General features: G+C 39.8%; 1 protein-coding gene across 3 annotated transcripts in view; it reads right to left on the bottom strand.

Annotated features, from left to right (window-relative positions):
* The window catches only part of LOC308582803 (utrophin-like), a 134241-nt gene that overhangs the window by 29742 nt on the left and 80390 nt on the right, over positions 1–24109 (bottom strand). For all 3 annotated transcript variants that reach the window (XM_081186266.1, XM_081186267.1, XM_081186268.1), the window contains exons 18-31: positions 23813–23936; positions 21993–22080; positions 20473–20714; positions 20156–20336; positions 16875–17020; positions 15297–15509; positions 11235–11348; positions 9781–9927; positions 7896–8066; positions 6468–6647; positions 5337–5471; positions 3103–3252; positions 687–848; positions 260–388 (exon numbers count right to left, since the gene is read on the bottom strand). In XM_081186266.1, the coding sequence (XP_081042392.1) occupies positions 260–388; positions 687–848; positions 3103–3252; positions 5337–5471; positions 6468–6647; positions 7896–8066; positions 9781–9927; positions 11235–11348; positions 15297–15509; positions 16875–17020; positions 20156–20336; positions 20473–20714; positions 21993–22080; positions 23813–23936 (2182 nt within the window). The remainder of the gene's footprint in view (positions 1–259; positions 389–686; positions 849–3102; positions 3253–5336; positions 5472–6467; positions 6648–7895; positions 8067–9780; positions 9928–11234; positions 11349–15296; positions 15510–16874; positions 17021–20155; positions 20337–20472; positions 20715–21992; positions 22081–23812; positions 23937–24109) is intronic.

The raw sequence follows: 24109 nt of genomic DNA, 5'->3' as shown, positions 1-24109 counted from the left end.
AGATGCCCTTCATCTACTGGATCTCAGGGTGATTTTCTAATGATTAATAGAACAATTAATATTGAAAAGCAGCATCCAGACAAATCAAAGACGCACAAGAAATTTATAAAGCATCAAAATTATTTATCTATTAAACTTCTGCAAATCAAATTCAAGTAGCAGGACTCATGTTTATCATCCACAGGTGCCCTCTCCATTTTTTACTTATGCGGTCAGTTGCACTCCGTCCTGGTCACTGTCAAATGTTTGTGATATTTACCTGCAAGGCATCCAATTGAGACCCAGTACGAGGAGATCTGCATTCTGGGGAGGCTGGCATCAACGACCGCACGTTCTTTTTTAGCTCTTCCAAGGTGGATTCATGAGCAGCAATTTCAGTTTGGATTTTCTGCCAAGTCGTTATTGGAAAGGCAAAAAACAGTACATGGCAGATATCAGCCTCACTAGCAATAAATCACACCACAGAAGTCTATTATGAGTGCTACAGTGTCAACATCAGTCATGCTGGCTTTGATGATAGGCTCCTTCTTTCAAAGTCATTAGCCCTATTACAGCAGGTACTCCAATGTGTCCGCCTACACACACATACACAGCTAAATTATACGGCACAGATTCCTTTCAAGAAGCAATCTATCATCATCCTACACCCAAAAATCCTACGTGGCAACAATGTCTACTGAAAATACCTGTGCCTCCTGTGGCATTTGGAAGGCATCTATTCTGTCGGTCAAGTACGAAGTTAGCTGCCTATCCAGATCCTTCAAGCTCTCTTGTAGGACTTGCAACATGTGCTCGGTTTCTCGCATTGTCTGAAGCTGCTGTTCCAAGCAAATCTGTCTGCTCACTGCCTGAATTTTGAAGCAAAAGAGTAAGTTGCACAGCATGATTACTTTTGAATTTGCACACAGAAAAATATGAATATGAAATAAAATGAGAACTGCAATTTCCTTTCTTGCTGACAAGGGCTGCAATTTAAGCACTGAATTTTTCAAGATTATGAACCACTCCTAACAGAAGAGCACTTAATTCAGATATCCTTAACATGGGAAGCCCAAACAAAGATGTACATGATTATGTTCCCCCATCAGCATCATTCATCTCAACATACACAAGAATGGCATGGTTGGAGGCACAGCTTGAACTCTCTAGGGAATTCTATCAATCATTTCCTACTATAAAGGCTGCCAACATGGATGGCTTTTCCCCAGAGAAAACCCACTCCATACAGCTGAACCGGAACAAATGGCAAATGGGTTTTCGGTGGATTGATGTTTGCTCCAGGTCAGCAGTAAAGAGCGGATTTTCCAAAGGAAAGTGGTAGGACAAACAGAAAACTGCTTGGACTGTGCCTAGTGTCTAAGCAAAGTGTGGACAAGCCCAAATCCATTAAGAAAAAGGTGATCAATGGATACTCGTGATGATGGATGTGTGTACCACCTCCAGTACAGTGGTACCTCAGTTTACGAACTTAATCCATTCCGGAAGTCTGTTCTTAAACCGAAACTGTTCTTAAACCAAGGCGCGCTTTCCCTAATGAGGCCTCCCACCAACGGTGCCCTTCCACCATTTGGCTTCCATTCTTAGACCGAGGTAAAGTTCACAAACCGAGACACTACTTCCGGTTTTCCAGAGTTCATTAAGCAAACAGGGCTGTTCTTAAACTGATGTACCACTGTATAATTGGTGTGCCTTTGAATACCAGTTGCCACAAAACACAAGAGAAGAGACTACTATTACACTAATGTCCTGCTTGTGGGCTATCCATAGGCATCTGGTTGGCCTGAGAAAACAGGATGCTAGACTAGAGGAGTGCTTAATTTGATCCAGCAGGGTTTTCCTTATGTTCTTTTCATTGTTGTTCTTAGAACATTACTGCTGAAATTCATTTTATTCATCTCTCTCTCTCTCTCTCTCTCTCTCTCTCTCTCTCTCCTTAGGCAAGATCCCTTGGGTCTTAAACATTCCTAATGCTTTCACAATCACACACTTCAAAGGTCAGGGAGCAGGTCACACTCAAAAACAGAGGTTAAGTGGTTCTTTTAAAACCACTTGGCCGTATCAGTCATCAGAACAGATGTGAGTTAATAGAGTAAGGCAATATGCAATGGAAATGTGATCAGAACTGAAAGCTGCCGCAAAGGGAGTCCCTCGCTCAAAAGAATAGCTGTGGCTCCACCAAGGTAGTATAAATTCATGGTAAGGCAGTATAACTAATAGTTGAGACAAGTGTTCCTATGAGTAGAACTCCATTTGCTGGGCACACCAACTAGAAGAGGGGCAAGGTCATTTTTGCAGAAACCCGCATCCTCAGAAAAGCTGGGGAGGGGTTGAATGGGGACTAAAGGTGGAAGAGGGAAATGGCAAAATCACCCCCTCTTCTTTCAGTGAGACTCTTCAGTGGATCTCAGTGTATTCCATGAGCAGAGGGAGTCCCTCCCTCAAAAAGTAGAAGGGACCTTTTGGATCCAACCCTGTGTTACACATTGCTGGTAGCATCCTGCTAATTTCTAAAATGAATCTGAGTCACCAATCCAGATCTTAATCTGTTTTGTGATTTTCAGAATTAATCTAGTTAGCCATTAATACACTTCAACTAATATTCCGCTTACAGAAAGATTTTCTTCCATTTTGCACAAAAGCTTATGGGAACATTCTCACAGTCTTTTTATTCCTTGCTTTGCATCTTACTTATGATGGCAAAAAACATTAGTTTACATATTGCCTCTTACTGATTTTTAGAAGCATGGAAGGAGTCCATTTATGAATCAACAACCCTATCATCTTTTGTTCTGCCCTGCACAGTGGATTGTGACCGACCAAGCTAAATGTAGCCAACCAGTCTGAATGTTGGCTAATCGGGGGCTTAGTAAGGCTTCAATTTTTGCTGTGTGTCTGACAGCTGCCAAACACCTGGAAGGCTACAATGGATGATTTGTGCATTATTTGGCTTGGTGGGTAGCAAGTTGTACATGTCTGATCTTGATACTGAGAGCCAAAGATTGCTGTCAGCTTGTGATGGCTATTTAAAGCTTTGTTACATACTAAGAATAGAGTCATTAGTGAAAACAAATTATCCATCTTACTAAAAATACAAATTCTTACCACATGACTTAATTCTTCATAGCGGGCATTGAAAGCTTCCAATTTTTCACTGATGATTTCATCAAGGATCCCTCCATCAATCAATGTTTGGCCAAGTTCCCTAATTTGAGTCCGGTTATCAGTTGGATGGCGTAGGACAGATTCCAATGACTAACAAGAATTGCATTGTTAGTTTTTTTAAAAAAAATGCATCACAACAATGCAACAAAAACTAGTATAGGTAACTCAATTACATTTATTTTACTTGCACCATCACAGCTTTGGGTGGGGAATAAACAAACGGAGAGCAGAGGAAACCCGCCCTCAATTTATTTCCCAGCCCCCACCCATGCACAGCTGCAGTCGCAGACTTACTTGACTTTGGGAAGGTAGTGCACTACCTTGTGCCTCCTCGCCAAAACCCAGCACCTCACTTACCAGCTTTGGGAAGGTGGTGGAAGGGCTCTGGGAGCTTGACAAAGCCCTTGCGCCTCCTTCCCAAAGCCAGGCAAGCATTTACATGTTTATGTGCGGACCCTCAGAACCAAATCCTCACATAAAATGTGAGTTACCTGTATCTGAAAGCATGTGGAAACAATTATTTTAACCTGCCTGCCAAACACCAAACACATCTCATGGAAGTGCACTGAGTAGCTCCAGGACAACAACCAACAAGGTTCTGCTTCTGCCAATCTGGCCTGCAGCAATGATGGGACCTGAAGCAGATCCTCCTCAGCTGATCTCAAGCTATGGGGAGTTTTGCCCTGAAATATCCAGGACCCAATGCATTTAAGACAAAGTGAGAACTCATAATTTTGCCCAGAAACACACCTGTAACCTGTTATGTTGTCTGAGCACCAGTGTTTGAACATCATGCTGATGCACACCTGACAGCACTTGTTAACCTGTACCCTGCTAGGCCTGCAGAACCAGCAACTTTAGCAAATACACAGAAGAGCAGCCATGATGGGTGAAAATGTAGAGGTCTGTCATTTCTGTGCAAGCAGCACTGAATGTTTTCCTAGATTTTGCTAACTGCTGTGTGAGACTGGCATCCTGGATGTTGCTAAGATTAAAAGGAAACGTCACGCTGTCAACATAATGTTACCTACATGAAGAATACAATATCCATGGAGTCAAAACAAAGGTGAAAGCCAGTGCTGAAGTGCGTCAAAGGTGACTTGTGAAGAACTGCTGAAGAAGCAGGGGTCCCAGATGCACAATTCCCCTTCCCAGATAGATTATAGTCTTTGTCCTTCATGGGTCCACTCATGTGGTTAAATTAATTGAAAAGATGGAAAACTCCCATCCTCTTGGCCCAGTTTCCAATCAACATAAATAGTGTACGGAGAATCATTTTTGCTCCTTTTCACTGCTAGCTGCTACCTGCTGTCTAACTCTGCTTCACATGCTTTCACACAGCTGAAGCTCAAAAGATCCTGCCGTATCAGCCTGGATTTGTAACAATGAACTTCAGTCCAACCTGCTAGTATGCTTGGGAACTTAGAAAATCTGTTTCAAAATTAGAGGAAGTTAGGAGGAGTCCATATTAATTATTTGATTTCTTTGTCAGTGCAGTCACCAAGACTTGCATATGCAATTTATATCACATAATACTTTAAGTTGCTTTATTTTCACAAACTTCATAATTTTTTAAGTTACTTGGTTATCTTAAAATTGTATAACAACATTAAGCATTGTACACAAATAAGCCAATTGATTTGTTTCACTTGCAATCACTGGTCATGCTTTACTCTTTGTCTCACTGGGTTGCTGCTGAGCAAGCCCTAATTGAGGGAATGCAATGAGCACTGGCGTATTGGACTGGCATACACTAGTGTTGATTGGATCCCCAAATTTGGCCAGTTGTAGTTTCCACACCATCTTTATGAACAGCCACTCATAAAGCACTTTGCAACTGTCTAATGTAGGTGTCACTGTGGCATGGATTATAGAATTCAGGTCACTGTCCTCCAACTGGAAAAAGGCACGCCAGTTAATTAAGGCAATTACTGAGATTTAAAGCACTTTTGTAAGAATTAACCCCAAAGGACATCTGTATCAATAAATAAAACCAAATATGCAATAGCTTAACTATTATAAAGATTAGGCGGAACTGTTTATTCATTACAAATGCAACGATCATATGCTGTAATGTAGCAGAAAAATATTGTTCTAATAAATAAATTAAAAGTCCACGTGCATTTTCTGCCTTTTCCTTGAGCATACATGAATTGATGGAATGCCTACCATACCTCAAGGGCTTCATTGACAGCATCCACTTTATCTGGCAAGTTTTCAGTGGTTTTCATCCTTTCCTCCAAAGTATTCAGCCAGGCTGTTTCTAGATCCAGATAGTGGAGCAGCTCAATCCAGCAAGACCAGACTTCCTGAAGGTGATGGGATTTCATTTAAAAAAACACAACTAAATTACATTTCAGAGACAAATCCCTATTCAATCTAGAGAGGCACATATTTCTCAAGTTTCAATTGGCACTCTAAACAGAGTTAGTTGTCAACCAGCAAGACCTTCATTAACCTCTGCATACACTCCACAAATTCTTTAGCAACAAGGCCTGGCAAACCACTCTGCAGTATAGCATGTCCTATCCCAAGTTTCACCCCCTATCCTATCTTTTGCCACACCTCAAATGCATACCGTTCCACTGGAAAGTGGAAGAGCTATGAGATAAACCAAGGGATCTTGCTCTGTACCAATACCCACATCATTACAGTATAATCTCTCTAAATAAAATTTTGACACGCTCTGTCAGCTTAGCAAATGAAGATACGAAGGAATATTCTGCCCATGTACAGTACATAGTTGCTTTGTTTCTCCTTTGGAGATAGCCATGATTAAACCAACAAATCTCTAAGCATAGTTTTCCAATTTCATCCAAACCAGAAAACCATGAATGTTCATTTTTGAATACAGTATGATCTTAAACCATTCACTTGTTAAGGTGAGATATGATTTTCCAAAGCAAGCCAGTGTCTCCCTTTGGGACAACTAGAGCTGGCTTTCACAAACTCAGCCCTCCAGATGTTTTTGGCCTACAACTCCCATGATACCTAGCTAGCAGGACCAGTGGTCATGGATGATGGGAATTGTAGTCTCAAAACATCTGGAGGGCTGAGGCTGAGGAAGCCTGAACTAAAGCATGTGTAGAGAATTATTATCTGAAATGCTTTGCAGATGTACACATGGTCACATCTGACCTCAAGTATCATTTAATATAGAAATTATGGTCACATTAAATAAAAGTTTTCATGTTTTCTAGTTTTCTAGTTCTTCGGCTTTTCAATGATGTACTAGCATTTCCTATTGCCCAATACATCCCAGACATATGAAACATTTCTGCTGAAGTTAGATTATTCGGCAATACCTCCAAAGTGTGGCATTTCCCCCGGATTCTGTTGCAGAGTAGCTGGTAATTCTCCAATACAAGGTTAAGCTCAGTTGTTAAGTCCTGACCACCAGATGGCAGTTTAGCAGCTAACATCTTAATGTTGTCTTTCAGAATTTTCACCCGCACTTCTTTCTGTAGCACATCCTCTTTTGCTCTCTGCCCAAAGAAAGTGATTGTTGGTCAAATGGTTACTGACAAAGACAATTATAAAGTCTTAATCTTTAGTATACAAATGGAGGTCTCTACTCATTCAATTTTTTTCAATATTTCATTATAGAAGCTGGCAGGAACAGAACCATTGTGCTCCATGAAGTTTCACTTGACACTCTGTTGTATTATTTATCACATCATGCTGTCATGTTCATCATGCTGTCAAATGACATGATTTCTAACACAACAAAGACTCTTGTAGCACCTGAAATAATTTATTATTGCATGAGATTTCAGGATGTGCAAAGACGTTTATTTGAACATGATCTATCTTTCATAGCCAAACTATTGCCGTTTCAATTCATTAATATTTTTACCAAAACAGTGTTACAGAAATTGCAAAAACAATACTATAGAAAAATCCTTTACATTCATAACATTTTTAAGCAATTCAATAAAACATTTCCCAGGTGAGCAGCAACATAAAATATGTTTGTTAGGGTGGTCCTCCCATTTCATGTCTTATTTCCAATTCTGTCACAGAGCTGAAATACCAACATGACACTGCAATTAAAAATATCTGACAAAAAACTAAATCATGACATAAGTTTGAATGAAAGTGGTGGTGGTAGAAAAAGGAAAATGCACCTACTTACAGTGAATCCTATGCCCCCTCTCAGTTTGAGTGTGCAAAGTTCCCTCATCAAATCTGCTAGCTCTGTATTCAGTTCTGCACTCTGAAAACATATAGTTTCAACCCCTTCTGTCCCTAATCCCACTACATAGCAAGATCTACAACTTCTTCCTCCGCCAGGCACTGAAACTCCAGCAATAGTCCCAGGCCATTTGGCCAAGATAAGCAAATAGTGCCAGACCAAGTAAGAGCCACTTCTCACAATTACATAGGATCTCCACCACCACCACTGATTAGTTCCAGTTTTTCATAATTCATATCCCGTTCTCCCTTCCAAAAAAAGGTTTAGACACAGAGGTTCACATTTCCTTTTTTCATTTTGTTTCATTTTCACAAAGCCTTATAAAAGATCATTTCCTGAAACCTAAGCTACTTTCCAACATCACACCACACCCATTTCTATTATTCACTCAGGGTTTTCTAAAGCTAACATTATTTTTTTAATTAAATTCAAAAACTCACAAAAGCAATTCAGAAAAGGAATTTCTTGTTTAATAATGGATAATATGCACATAAACTTTGAGACCCACATAACCTTTCGCACAATCACGTTTTCTCACCTTCATTTCATCCACAGCATTTTCTAGTTCATCTGGACTCTTGTATTCAAAATCTCTCTCCAAATATTCTTCTTCGGCCTGAGTCATCCATTCTTGCATCTCCGTCAAATCCTTTTTGAGGTTTACAGCTTTTTCTTGACTTTCGGATAATTGATTTTTCTGACTAATGATCTAGCAGTTCAACCAAAAACACACAGAGAGGTAAAAGCTATCTGCATCATTTGAAGAGAGTCTCAGCACTGATTCAATGTAAAGTATAAATATCAGAGGATTGAAAGTTTCAGCAGCTCACTTCTAAAGTAATTATTGCATTATAAAATATCTGGCAAATACTGTTGCTATGGTTACAAAAAAAAGATATTTCATCACAGCTTACTAGAACTGACAGATGTAATAGAATACTATTCTGCTTATTTTTAGCTATAGAATGTTTGCTATAGTTTTAAGTCCTATAATAACACATCCATGGTTGAACATCCCTAGGATATGGATCATTCAAACAGGATGTTTATTGGAGTGAATCAACACCACAATTTACTGTTACATGTGCTTAGGTTTCTGTTACTTCAGGCAAACACACACATTATATACATATTAAATGGACAGGAGGTTTCAATGCAAATCTTATCCAGAATGAATATGTGCCCACTGGTACTGCCTAGACTGAAGGATGCCAAGAACTAGTTGAAATGTCTGGCCTTTTAAGGGATGCCTTCCTAAAATATAATAAAAAGAGGAGTAAGTAATACCTATCTGGGGTAAATTAAACTTCAGATTCCACAGACACAATTTAAATTGGGGCAATGTTGTCTAATGGGGCAAGAAATAAAATGAGCATTCAACCAGCACAAGCAGCAGACCTGATCTGTCATTTTTTTTGCTAGTCACAAACTCTTATTTTTCTTTTGGTCTGGCAGAAAACATGGGCAGGCAAGACCTAAAAGGTCTCAGTGGCTGGAAAAGACGACACTGATTTATTAGATACCAAAAAAAGGCAGTCTAGCTGAAACATTATGCTGTACAAAGTTACAAACAAGATGATTTACTTCGGTGTTTATTGATCCCATGGCCCTCAAGCATTTATCCAGCAGCAAAACCAAGAAGAGAAAGGATATAAAATAGTTCTGTTAGAAAGATGAACCCCACCCCTACCCCCTCCTCTAAGGAAGTTTACTGTGAAGGAAGTCTTGGGTCTGTGGCCACATTGTGGCCACGAATACCCCACCCAAAGAGGCCTTGCCAAGCCATTTCATTACTATTTGTCAAAAGATGACTTGCCTATGGTGCCTTTGGAAATGGTCAGTGGCGTTTGGCATTCTGTTACATAATATAATGCTTACAGTGCTGAATACATACATTATAAGCAACCATTACAATAATCCTGGAAGATAAATCACTATTCTTATCCCACATGGTCGTGTTGAGGCCAAGGGGCAGAATGACTTGCTAGGTCTACCTAAAGTTCATACCTAAGATGAGATTTGAACGGGGTGTCATTCCAGATCACAGCTTGCACTCTAACCTTCTTTGCTAAACCAATAGTAGACAGCAGTCTCGTGGTTTCACTGCCAAACAGTTAACACAGTTTCAATGTTTTAGGATGGACTGTTGCCTGTTAATGTTTATTAACTTATCTAAGTACACTTTTATCCTGCATCTCTTCCATAATGGAGCTCAAGGCAGTGCTTGTGAGATTCTCAGATGATCTCTCATCCAGGCACTGATCAGACCCAGACATTGTGTTTTAATATGCATGTTAAATATATTATTTATATGGCTACCAAGTCTGTTATTTCAATGTATACAAGAAAGCAAATACAGTACTATGAATACAAAGTGATGGACAAGACAATGCAAATAAAGAGTAATGCTGTCAGTAACTAACCTGCTTGCTGAGTCTCTCCCATTGTGACTGGACATCTGTCAGCTTAGATTTCACCCAGGCATTAACTGGCTGGCCTCTTAAAGCAGAGTCTATTTCTTTCATCTCCTTTAAGGACAACTCAGTCTTCTCCATTTCAGTAACAAACAGCTGATCACAAGAGAGAAAACACTTTAACAACCACTTTTCAGGATACAGGCAGAAATGTTGTCCATTTCCGAAGGCATTGTGCAAATACTTCTGATTCTATTTTTTATAACTCCTAAATTACTCCACATGCAAAATTATTTTAAAATAAATATCCAGTTGCATACTTTCATCTGAGTCTGAAAATGGATCCAATCCAGAGAGCTTCTTCAGGTGTGTGAGGGTTTGTATTCAACTACAGGGAATTCTTTTCTCTGAATAGCTTTGAGCAGCTGCTGCCCACACACAAATATTACATTACAAATGGCTTGTGAAAATCTCAACTTGCAAAGAAAATGTGTGTCATATATTATGATGGGCTGTTGATGTCATGGAGTTTCCTAAGCAGTTATCTGGATTTTGGCCATTGTCTCTTTCTATTCAGGAATGGTCTCACAGTCAAGAGTCATCAAGGGTACTCTGGCTCTGTCCCCACTACCTATAGTGATAAATTCAGTCAACTAAAAACCTTACAGCTACTAGGCTGGTTAATATACAAAGAACTGTGCAACAGTCCCTGTGCCCAAAAGAGGCTTATTTGATCTTATGCTTCTTGAATAGCAGACCAGTATGCCAGATGGCAACCCACTTTTGGAAGCAAGTAAACTCTAAATAAGCTTGGAATATGTGGGTCTAGTCTTCTATTCAAAAGGAGAATATTATCAAATATCATGACAGGCACACCCAATCACACAGGAAAGGCAGATTTTTGGAAACCAGTTATAATGGCTGCAATCATATACTATGGAGGGTACTAACCTCACACTTCAATTTAACCATACTGAAATACCTCTATATTTTAGGGAAAGTGTGCCCGTACTTTTGTGTTTTTTGAATGCATGGCACAATTCAAATAATATCAGCACAATTGCACTTTTCTCCCAATCCCCCTATGACCGATGCTGTTTTTATTTTGTTTTTATTCCAACAGCATCTCCATGTGGGCAAAGCTCCAGCTAATTTATAGGCTACTCTGAAGACTTCATCATCAGATCTTGCAGCATTACACACGGGTGGCACTGTGGGTTAAACCACGGAGCCTAGGACTTGCCCATCAGAAGGTCGGTGGTTCGAATCTCCGCGACAGTGTGAGCTCCCGTTGCTCAGTCCCAGCTCCTGCCAACCTAGCAGTTCAAAAGCACATCAAGTGCAAGTAGATAAATAGGTACCGCTCCGGTGGGAAGGTAAACAGCGTTTCCGTACGCTGCTCTGGTTCTCCAGAAGTGGCTTAGTCATGCTTAGTCATGCTGTTCTACATTAGCAGGGCTTACCATGCATTGATCAAGCTGTCTCTGAAGGCCTTCGGGATCCCTTTGGATCACTTGCTCTTTCATTAAGAAGTCTTTTACACCATCCAGCCACTTCTGAACCAGTTTTGAATCCGTCTGAACAGAACATAAAAAAATGTAATTAACTGTTTTAACCTATTTGTCTTCCAGATTGGAAAACCCCAAATACAATAGTAATCCCCACTTGCTTCCCCCCCCCATTGTCAGGCTCATGTAAAGGTTTGCTAACCAAAAACCCAATTATAGACTAACTAATAATCCAAATTCTGGACAAATGGCACCAACACTGGAGGAAGAGAAATAAAAACACACAAAGAAGCCTGGCGGATCAGACCAAAGGCCCGTCTGGTGCAGCATCCTTTTCTCATAGTGACCAACCAAATCCCTATGAAAGTCCACAAGCAGGACCTGAGAGCAACACTGCTCCCCCCAATCTGTGATTTCTAACAACTGGCACTCAGAAGCATACTGACTCCGTTAAGTGGGGGTAAAACATAGCAACTCACTCAAATCTTCTGTACCAGCATAGAACATGGGTTTGAAGGGTTTGAGGCATTTTGGAAACAGAGCAATAAGCAACTGGCTTGTGAGATAAAAGCATAATTTCATACTGTCAGAAAAATCTGAGTTGTAAACATAGCTCCTTCTGGCGTTAACACAGACTTTGCTTGCAGAAGCACAAAATTGGTAGATTGCCTCCTCCCCCTTCTGCCAGCAGGATCCTTCACTGAATCAAAAACCTTCCATTGACAGAAGGAGCCCTTTTATTCACAGGAGGTGAAATTAGGATCCAACCCAATAATTACATTTCACCACAACTGCCAACAGCAGCAATAATGCACTATTAATGGAATGGTGCTTAGAGAACTACAACAAAAAAGAGAACTCACTGCCCCCAAGAGCCTAACACTTCATACAAAAGTTGAGCTTTGAAATTTCAGTGATACGAAAGAGGCATGGTGTAATGGTATTCTAATAAGGAGTTCCAGAGAAGGGAGACATGACAAAGTAATTTTAGTGCAGGGTGGTTGAACACACAGCCAAGAGCTGCATGTGGCCCTTGGGGCCCCTTTTTGGTGGTCCTCAGCAACATTTCATGCCTCCTCTACAGCCCTTGCACTGCCTTTCCAATGTCGTCACTGGGCTTTGAGAAAGAGGTGTGAGGACAGGGTCCTAAAGTCCTCCTGCCTCCTTCCCAAAACCTAGTTAGCATTTTCCCAGCTTTGGGAAGGAGGTGGGAGAACTCTAGGACTCTGACAGAACGTTGTGCCTCCTTCCCAAAGCCAGGTACCTCACCTATCCAGCTTTGGGAGGACAGCACTAGGTCTGGGGGTCGTCAAATTTTGACCTTGCCTTCCCCCTCCTACAAGACAAGACACTGTGGAGCCCACGGGTTCAATGTCAAATTACTCTTGCAGCCCACTTGGTATGGAAATACAAGTGGGCACAAATGGGGATACAGGACTGGATAAAGATGGAAGCTCTAAGGTAGAGAGCTGGGAAGCATCATATAGGAAATACTGAAATCCATGTGATTTGAGGTGACCACAGAAACCAAGAATGCAGGGAAACAGAAGAGCAGGGGACTCCAAACATCCCTGAGGGTCTACAAGGGAGAAAGTTAAGAGAGCAAATCCCTGAAAGAGTAGGAAAAGAAACAGTTGAGAGCAGGTACAGCTTTAGGTTGTAAAGGGAATAAAGTAGAAAAGAGGATAGTCAATTGTATCAAAAGGCAACAAAGAAGTCAAGAAGGATGTGAACAGGCTAGAGAGCCTTGAATTCAGCAGAGTTGGGTTGGGAATTAAATTCTGTTCTATTTTAGATCAACTATATGATCAGCCTCAGTGGTTTTAGAAATATCTCTACCAGAATTCAGTTATGCTTCTCATTTTTATTCTTTGCTGATTGTGCATATATATTGCCATCTTAAAGGATACTTGTTCTAGGTATTCATCAAAGTACCTATTGTGCTCTGCATCTTGATACAGAGGGATAATTTATGTCCAGATTCTTGGCATTTTTTGTTCTACCTCCAGCTTCTGGCATTTTTTCAGCTGACTTGATTTGCTTGTGAAGAAAAGTTTCCAAAACAGGGAGCACACACAGTAGTTCCAAGGATATTCACTACAGACCAATAGAGATACACTCTGGCCTGTAGAACTGAGCAGTAAATATTCTTCAGCCAAAATACTATTTATATATTGCCTAACATTGACAAGGCATTTTATGTACCTAAAGCAGACATCTTATGGCCAAGGATTTCTCATGATCCCTTTGATCATTTTCCCTCCTGACTTCTAGCTGCCACATCTCCACTGTCATTATCCCTCCTCTCCACTATAGCAAACCCAACCTTCTCCTTTAGCTCCAACAGAGTCGCTATGTCCCCCAGCCTCCAAAAATGATTTCTTGCCCCATCTGCACCTATAAATACCATCAGATATCTATGGAGCAACTTGCCTTTAGTCTCCCAAAACAATGGTGGTGCTGATGCTGGGTTCCCCTGCCCACAGTGGGTCACTCTGACAGGTGAGTGGGCTGTTCAAATCATTTGATGTCATTATGATGTCAGATGACACACAACTTGAATTCAAATAGTGCTACAAAGGAAAATTCAAGCCCATCAAGTAAGCCTTGAAGTCAGCACCACTCAGCTGATTGGTGCTGACATCAAGCTCTCTTTTTGGTAGTGATCATTTGCACCAGTGATTCTTGATGAGGTTTCAGTGGACCTGAATTCTGTGTCTATCAGTTGATCTGTGCAGACTTTGAGCCTACTTTTGGCAGGGGTCATCTGTGTGAGGAAGCTCTATTGAGAACTCCCTAGTGCAGCAAATTCCAGCAGGCTTGAAGTAGCATCTGTTAGAACATCAAGCTCTGCTTTCAGCAGGGGTTGGCTGTGCAAGAGAGTTTTCAATGGATAGCTCTGTTCCAATGTCATCCCAGTGGGCTCGGCTGGCTGGCAGTCAACCTCCCTTGACAAGGAACAATCAAGAGTATGCTGGCAGGCACATCTCTGTCTGCCCCACACTTGATGTCGGATATGACATGAGGAGTGGGAGAGGTGGGCATGATTTTGAGGAAGCGGCCTTGCAGACCAAACTGGGATCTGTGCCAGGCCTAATCAGGCCTGTGTGCCAGAGGTTCTCCATGTCCATCATAAAACATGCCACTTCCTTTTGCTGTCCTGACATTCCTCAATTTTTGCTTCTGGCCCCATGTAACTTGTCTTCCATCTCCCTCACCAAAACCACTATTTTCTCATTACAAAACCTAAAGGTACTGCTTTCATTCCTTCCCCCCTGACCTTTCTACTTTGTTTAATACTTCATTAGATCCTTCTTTTGATACTCATCTATTTGTATACTTTCCATATCCACTGACAACACTAACATCCACCCAGCTGACCAGGCACAAAGCTTTGGCTTTATCTGATTCCCCCCTGCCCATTGCTTTGCACATTCAGTCTGTTGCCAAGCATTGCTCTAATGAGTGAACAATGTGAAAATGCAGCCCTTCCTTTCTGGTCCATTTGTTCTTTCATTACAACAATGTGAAAATATAGCCCTTGCTCTCTGGCTCATGTTCAAATCTAGCCCACTATTCACCTCTCTTGTTAATCTGACCATGTGGCACATCCGTCCTTCAGAAAACAGATTATGCTCATAAATATTCCGAAGAAAACAAACCAGAATAAGGTAACAAGTCAAGGTCCATTTTTGGCAATTACCGGTAACTTATAGTTAGAAACAAAAATTCTACAAATTAGCATTAACATTAACTTTAGCATGAGTCAAGGCAAGTATTTCTTTTCCTGTTCTAAAGCCGCTAACATCTTGTGGTTTAGTTCAGAATATTGTGGGCTCAGACAAGATTTCCCATAATCAAAAGGCATAAACCCTGTGATCCCAACCCCCTTCAAAGGGGAACTTTCAAAAGAGTTTGGATTCATTTTCTCCTAGATTTACTTTGATGTCCTAATTTGGTGGTATTCTGTCCTGTTAGCAGGATGACTGACACACATAATCATGGTCATATATTTACCTCAAATATTCTCAATTTGGAAATAATTTCTTCCAGTAGGTGAACGTCTTTAGAAACCTTCATATTTAACTTGTCCCTGTATCCCTGCAAACACTTGAATTCTTGCTTGTAGAGCTTTGATTTTTCAGAAGAAATATGCTTCTCTAAGACTTGTGTGTCTGCAGCAAGTTTATCAACCACACTTTTCTGATTTTCCAGGGTTTCACAGATCGTCTGCAGGGAAAGGATTAAAGAGAAATACATTTCACTTTTGCACATGGCAGCAATTCCATGTTCTGTGTAAAATATATCATCTTTAACTGTACATATTACAACACTACACAGAAAATAAAGCAATGGATGTGGCCTTTGTGTCACCCAACAATATTTTCTTATGCCAAAATGGGTTTTGTGTCAATATAATTTCCAGAGCCACAAGGATTCTTTTTCATGTGAATTCATTCAAAAGTCCTGATGTTTCTGTTGACAGGACAACAGGACATAAAATGAGGCTCCTAGGACCTCCAGCTTGCATGTCCAGCTGCTTCTATTACAACTCACAGGATAGTTGTTCTAGAGAAAAGTGAGGCAAAAGGTTTTCTGAGACAAATCTATTTATGGGTGGTGAATCCGTTAACTGCTGACCTGATCAAGTGATTTTCTATGCCCTACCCCCCAACCAAAAAACATGGCAGCAGTGGGGAAGAAATCCATAAACAGCTCTGAAATTGCACAAATATCTACTGAAGAAAGGAAGTACAGAAAAAAGAAGCAAGCAGGCCGCAGTTCCCCACTCCTGCCTCTTACCAGCTGGCATAGCATATCAATTGGCATGGCAAAGAAGAAATTGGCTCTCCTCCTGCAGGAAGGCATGATTTGCAGCCCTAATTCCCTACCATTGCATCCAACTGGCCAGCAATACATATCGAAGGGTGGGGTGAGCAAAAAGGATCAAACCTCCTTCTTTAGGCAGATACGCATGATTTGTAACCCAGGGAATGGGTCACAATCCATCAAGTTTGAAAACTTTGGTGTCAGGAAGGTACTTCAGCTGGCTACCCATATGGGTCTCCCTAATATGGGCTGAGTGGCGTATTAGAATCATTTCCTCCACACTGATCTTTGTAAATGCAGGTATGTGATACTATTTTAGGAAAGTTGTGTCCAGTTTTGTGGAACCTATTGTTGTCTAGTTCTTTCTTTCCCTCCCATATGCTCTGCAAGGACATGGAAGGTCTGATTGACTGCTAGGCAAAACAGCTTAGCTAACACTTGCTATTTTGCCTGAAACTATGGAAAAGGAAGCATGCCTATTTTGAATGCATCACTCACATTAGGCTTGTGTTTTTTGTACATCCACAACTATTTATACAACACAACACATGTTGCTTGTCACACCTATCTTACTGAGTAGCAGTTTTCACATATAAGCCTGTGAAAACTGTGGTAGAAGTCTAATTCTTCTCCGCACCCACCCCCCAATGGTACACACCAATGTTAGTCAGCTTAATTTAAAATGCAATGGCATAAAAAAGCCAAGCTGACTATAGACAGCTGCGTCTGAGTTTAAATTTGCTGAAGTGAAAAAAGGGAACATACCTTTGTCTGCTGCAAGGCTCTCTCAACTTTACTAAAGTCATTCACTGTATTCATGACAGATTGTGCCTTGCTTTCCAAATCATTCAGCTCACCCTTCAGTTTTTTCAAAGCATCCAAATAGTCCTTAGAAGGCTGGCTTTCCAATTCTACTTTCAAAATAAAAATGTAATGGATATGGAAAAAAAATTATTTATTTTTTTTAAAGCCATACAGGGCAATTCAACATTCAGTCAGCAGAAGCATTTCAGCTTGCCCCAAAGAATGATATCCTCTCTCCTCCCACCAAATACTGTTCTTGGGGCTCTCCAAACCACCAGAGCTGATTTGTGAGGGGAAAGAGCACCTCACTAACACACCAGAGTTGTGTTGGCTGTGTTCAGGAGTAAAAGCAAGCAAAAAAATATTGGCTTAAAACACAATATTGTGTGTGAGATGTATGCAGGTGCACACAGTCCAATTTGGCCCACTTTGCTTCTCTCTTCATGTGACCTGGTTTAAAAAAAAAACCTCAAGAAGGGGTTAGCTTAAGATTATGTCTGAATCAGGCATTGTGATTTGTTAGGATTGTGATTTGTTTCTCCCTAACAAGTTAAGATCACTAGTCAGTCTTAACGGTTTGTTTCTGACGTATGAACCCTAGCTCATTAGGGGAAAACAAGCAACAATCCCAAAACCTGGGCATAACACTAAACTATCACCTTCCTGGTTTATCTGCTTGCATAAAGCGAGGCCACAGCAGGAGTGATTGGGCTGCTTGCACCAGCACATACACCTTATGATTAATCAAGTCAGATTCTTGGGTTTATTGCTACATGTGAACATGGCCATCATATCATTTTTGCCTTATTTAAAATAAAAGTTCTCCTCTTGACTGCATATGTGGGGTTGGCAGAGGTTCATCTAATGGAAATTATGCTGCAAAACAGGACAGAGACCCAACTCCCCTAGAAATGTTGCAAGGAACACTGCCAGTTGTACATGGAAGCCACTGAACTTTTGGCTGAATGTGCTGCTTAAGTCACATCTATAATTACCACAAGAGTGACTTTGGATACTGATAATCCCTTCTTTTTATGAGGGACGGCTAACGCATTTGAGGATTCTTAGTTTAGAAAAATGACAATTAAAGGGACATATCATATAGGCTTATAAAAATATCCATGCTGTGGAGTAAGAGATCGAATTTTCATCTGTCTCTTACAGACTCAAGAGTCATCCAGTTGAATTGACACGAAGCAGATACAGGATATACAAAATAACCTATGCACAATGCAAAGTTAATTGATGGAATTCAGTTCACTGCCACAAGATGCTATATCCATAGCTCAGGTGGCTGGGAAATGGCTTTAGGGAAATTCACAGAGAAGTGTTGCACAAATGGCTATTAGTCATGATAGCTATATAGAATCTCCATGTTCAGAGGCGATAAATACTCAAGAACTCCATTTGCAAAAGTGGGTTGACCCAGCAGGGCCCTTATTGTTATATATCAAGCATTAATCTTTTTGTCCTAAACCTCAATTGCCCTCCTGGATGTTTCTCTTTTATTCCATCAAATGCTGCAGGCTATAGCATTTACCTCAAGCATATTTTGACCTATATGTTCTGAACCAAGAAACTCCTACAATACTGTAAAAGCTCAGGTTATGCAGGAAACCAAAAGAAGAAAGCAAGGATATATATATGATTATAAGACTCAATCACACTATCCAGTAAGGCAGCAATTGATAAATAACTGATTTTGCATTGTATTTCTGTGTTTGAAAACTGAAGGACAATTGTACAACATTGCACTTCTGAACTAACACTATGTTAAATAATAATATTTATATAATTCTTTTTGCTACTGCATTTCTCTGTTGAGGTGCTTTGGTTAAAAAATAAAAAAAAGAACCAAATGATTATTATGGATAAAACTGTAATCCCTTTATTGGAGACCGGAAACAGAGCATTAATAGCCTGGCAGAAGCATAACTTGGCAGGAATAGACCAAAGGAGTTCACAAACTATTCTGCCACAATAGTACCTGAGCACATTTTAATAGACCAAAGGAGTTCACAAACTATTCTGCCACAATAGTACCTGAGCACATTTTTCTTAAAATACTATGGAATCTTCATTTTTCTCCATTACAAATATACAGTTATTACCTTGTGGACATAAAATCAAAACTGCATAAAAAATTAAACATCAAACTGACACCAATTGCCTGTGTATTAATCTGTTAAAAATATGCTATGCATCCTTAACACACCATGAAGTTCACTTTTCAAGTTTGAAAGAAAGCTATCAGGCCTGGTGGGATAATAAATATAAAGAATCTAAACATTTCATTCCATCAATGGAAAGAGCTTCTGTCAATGGAACTCTTCATCATTTACAGAATGGAGCATTTGACTTCAGATCCAAACGTACAGAAATACAAAGGAGCACAGGCAAATACTAACTGCATGGAAAAGCTGGGACCTAAAGCAACATTAAGTAGTTGTGTAAGTTTACGTGTATTGAAATTTTGGTTTCACTGGAGTGTTACATTGACACTTACATTTTAAGCATTTGTTGATGATTTTAAGCAGTATTTTTTAAAGTATGGCATTCATTTAGTTGCCTGAAGCAAATATCTGATCTGGCAGGATATAAATTAAATTATCATAGCAGTAATTTCACTAAAGTCTTCCTGTCCAAGGACAATGAAAGAGAAGACAGTTCCTGTGTTTTTGACATACTGGATGGCTTCATACATTATACATAAAACTAAGTGATACTATTTTAGACAGTGATATTTAAATGCTCTCTACATAGACCCCCCCCCCAAATAGCATGAGACTGGTAAGCTGACCTTGAAATAAATAATGCTGAAAGATAAATTTGTCTCTTTAAAATGTTGTTAAGTTATATATGCAGAAACAGCATATACATCTTTTTTACATCTCTGTAGGCAATTCAGTGTTTTTCTGTTTTTCTCTGAACCACCTTCAGAATTAGTGGCATTTATAAATGACCTGCATCCAAAAAGTAGCAATCTAGGCACTGCTTTTATGAAGAAAATGATTTTGTTATATAGCAAGCAGAGAAAACAGAAATTGGGCTTATTCCTTTATGAGGAGCTACAAAATCTATGCCATGCTTCCAGCGAGACTATATAATTTATACACAGAATCTGTGGTGAACACAAAGCAGCAATTCTAAGGTTTTTGCTACAAGCAAAAAAAATAGCAATATATTGTAAACGGGTAAGTGTTTTTTAAAAAAACACATCCACATGTTAAATAAAAACATACCTTTCTTCACTTGCTGTGACAGACCCTCCAGTTTCTGTTGAACAGACTTGAAGCGATCATTCAAAGACTTTATGTTTTCCTCAATAAAGTCTGGAGCACCCGGCTGGGATGCAAGGACCTTGCCCTGGGTTTTCAGCTGTTCAATCCAGGGACTCAGACTTAATAGGTCAGCGTGTTCCCTCTGTGAAAGTTAAGTATAAGCACACACACACACACACACAAGTATTAACATCATTTAAACAACACTGGGTTCCTACCACTGTAGGTTCAGTTTATAATTCCATTTTGTTTATGCATCTCACAATGAACAAGTTTACCTGGCACAACTCCTTTAGAGTTGTTAAAGGTTGCTGTTGCAATGATGGAGCAGAGTTTTCTTTCAGCCATAATTCTTTATCACTCAAAGTCTTATCAAGCTCACCCATTTCCCTAAAATAAATGTTTACTTCATCCTGGCATTGCACTTTTCTTGCAACTTCTTCCAAGTGCCAGCCTGCCCTTTTCCACTCTGCCAACAGTTTCTCGAGGGCATTTGCTACATCTTCAGTAGGAAGCCCTTCTGAACAAGCAAAAGAAATAAAAACTGTTTTGATATGCAGTATTCACCAACACAACGATACATGCTTCTCTTATAAGCTTACTTAGATCAGGCTCAATAGTAACAATGGTTTCCTTGTCAATCACTTGCAAACTGTAACATAGGGAATAATTTAAGTTCACCCGCATTCCTTTTTTTTAAAATAAAAATAAAAAAATGCTCCTTTTTACAACCATCGCCTGACATTCAGTTTCACTTTAATTGCACAAATCTTCCCCAGCTACCTAGTGAAAAGAAGCATCTCACTAGGAATTCAGCAGTTCATAACTGTGCCTTTTCATGGTAATAGGTATATATTGGAGGCAGAGCAGAATCCAAATACAGACGTAATTAACATATGATGGACCTGTTCAAGTATAGATGCCTACAGAATCTCCTCTTGTGTGCCTGCCCTAAGTAAGCTGCTCTGAGTGCCTTAGAGAGTACCTTGCTCTGAGCACATGGGTGGAAGAGCATGGCATAAATCCAATAAATGAACATGCCAAGAATCAAACGGGATGTAATATAAATATGTTCTTCTCCTGTCCCCTTCCACAGGAGATCTGGAGTATGACATCATCATCATCATTCTCCACCCATCTGGCTGGGTTTCCCCAGACACTATGGGCGGCTTACAGCATATATAAAACATAGTAAAATATCAAACATTAAAAACTTCCCAATACAGCCTTCAGTTGTCTTCTAAAAGTTATGTAGTTCTTTATCGCCTTGAAATCTGAAGGGAGGGTGTTCCACAGGAAGGGCGCCATTACCGAGAAATGGGCCTTTTCAGTGGCAGTTTCCTACTTGTGGAATGCTCTCCCCAGAGAAGGCTCGCCTAACACTACCTTTGCCTAGTTTTAGGCACCAGGCAATTTTTTTTTTCCTACCTGGGCTTTTGGCCCTTGATCTGGGTGATTTTTAAAGTATTTCTGGCCTCTTTTGGTGGGGCAGGATTTGCTAGGCCTGTCTTTTATTTGTATAGATGTCATTTCCATGAATAAAGTGACTTAACAATAGTAATAATTCTGGAATTAAGATGGACTATAATCAAGTTATCTTAATAAGAAATCAATGATTTCAACTCACTAACACTAGAATGTCTTTTGAGGTCTTACAGCTTTCAGTGAAGGAGAAACTGGTGCTTTCATAAATTTCAGTTATTGTAATTCTGGTGTTTTTTTGTAGCTTCTGGAAACTCAAAGTTTGGACAAGAGCAAGTAATGCAAAGTACTTGCATCATGCTATTATTATGATTACCTTTTCTCATTTGGCCCATCAGATTTTCTCCAACCTGGTTCAGTTCATTCAATGTTTTCTTTTTTTCAGTCCTTTCTTTTTCTATTGCCTGTTAAAAAAAAAAAAATCAACACTGAAAGTAAAAACTATCTGTTAAAAAAGTAACTGGTTTGGCCTCATAAATTGCCTAGATATGAGTCCACCTAGAAGCCTTCTGTGAGCTCCTAATCCAGTCTTTAAAAGGGTGGAAAGTAAGGGTAATTTATAGTAAAATAACAAATTAATGCTGTAGTTCTATGCATAATTCCCTGCAAGTAAGTATCATTCAACAGATACTTATTTATGACTGGGCATGTATAGAACACATTCGATGGGATGAGAATGCTTTAAAGTCAATAGTAACCTATTTTGAAATATTTTCCATGAACATATAAACATAACTATCTATAAATAAATGAGAATGTTTAGGCATTATAGCTCTCCATAATCCTCACATCTTTTCTGGTATCCTCTTGGGCCTTTTGTCTCCATCCCCATTCTTTATTTATCATTTTCTACATTTTAGTCCTCCAGATTAGATACAGTGGTACCTTGGGTTAAGTACTTAATTCGTTCCAGAGGTCTGTTCTTAACCTGAAACTGTTCTTAACCTGAGGTACCACTTTAGCAAATGGGGCCTCCTGCCACGCCGCCGCCATGGGATTTCTGTTCTCATCCTGAAGCAAAGTTCTTAACACGAGGTAATATTTCTGGGTTAGCGGAGTCTGTAACCTGAAGCATACGTAACCTGAAGCATATGTAACCCGAGCTACCATTGTATTCAAAGAAAACTTCTCTATCTCATTGGACCCATGCTGCCATACAGAGAAATCATGCTGGCACAGGCTTTAGATCAAGTCTTTGCAAAGTAACACGATACAGAACACGGACTGAAAGCTCTTCCGGTTCATGGAAAAAGAGTATATTAAGAAAGGCAAGTATCAAATCCACTAACTGTGCCTTCTGAATAATCCTGAATATAAAAATTGTTGCAACAAGTAGCCTGACACTTCTCTGGCAGCATTCTAGTATGTAGCCTTTTACAAGGACATCTGTTATATTAAACTATAGAATTTAGCAATGATCCAGATAAGAGACATAAAGTTTCATCAAGGATTAAAGCAAACCAAAAAATACTTTTAAATTCTCAGGCACAATGCATTACAAGGGTTAAGGGGGGAGGGGGGAGAAACTCCCCATGAGTCATACAATTTTATTCTGTCTGACAATGTGTGAAATCTATTTCATATGGGATGTACTTTCAGGTTTCTCTGTGGTGGTGTAATTAATTAAGCTATTTAAAGTTAACTTACACAGGCATTAACAAGACTCCAATTATCTAAGCCACAGAATACTTTGATCTCTGGTCTTCACAGGGTATGTGGAAAGGTTATTAGATGCCTCTCTGGGCTGAAATCAAGACTTTGCCATGGTTCTCAGTTTTACAGAAATATCAGGGGAGAATTCCTGCTGGGTCCATTTCTAAGAATAAATTGTCTTTAAAATGTGCTACAACTCACAATGTGCAGCTTCCTCTTCTAAAACGAAAATGGAAAATAGTATGAGGAGGGGAAAAGGAAAGGAAATGCCCATTAAAGCTCTAAGGATGTCCTGCCACAACTTCAACAGTATTGTTTATAACCACTATAGAGGACTGAACCTTGGCCAAACTCTAAAGATTTTTAATAATGGAACTTAATCCACAGGAAGCTACCAGATCAGACTCTACCCCCAACTGTCAGCAAGCTTAAGCTGACAAAATAACCTTTTCAGTGAAAATGCCTCCCCGTTTCTGACTTTACCTTCAGTTTCTCTTTCATGTCAGAAGTCTCTCTCATCTTCCTGTACTCTTTGATCTCTATGGCCTGAATGGCAGCTTTTGATTTCAAAATCCAGTTCAACAGCTCAGCAATTTCAGAATCAAGCCTAGTATAAGAGATTGAATAATATTTTCTTATATTTCTTCTCCATTCAGTCATCATCTTTTTATCTTAAAATGCAACCCTCAGTCCACCCTGTTCATGCACATAAAATGTTTTCTAGCGTAGTCTTGAATGCTTGAAGAATCCTCAGATTTTACCAGATCGGCAATATAGCAC

The sequence above is a fragment of the Podarcis bocagei genome, assembly GCF_964188305.1.
Source record: "Podarcis bocagei genome assembly, chromosome: 3".
NCBI classification, from domain to species: Eukaryota; Metazoa; Chordata; class Lepidosauria; order Squamata; family Lacertidae; genus Podarcis; species Podarcis bocagei.
Note: the sequence above shows the minus strand (reverse complement) of the source record. Positions and strands in the feature narration are given on the sequence as shown.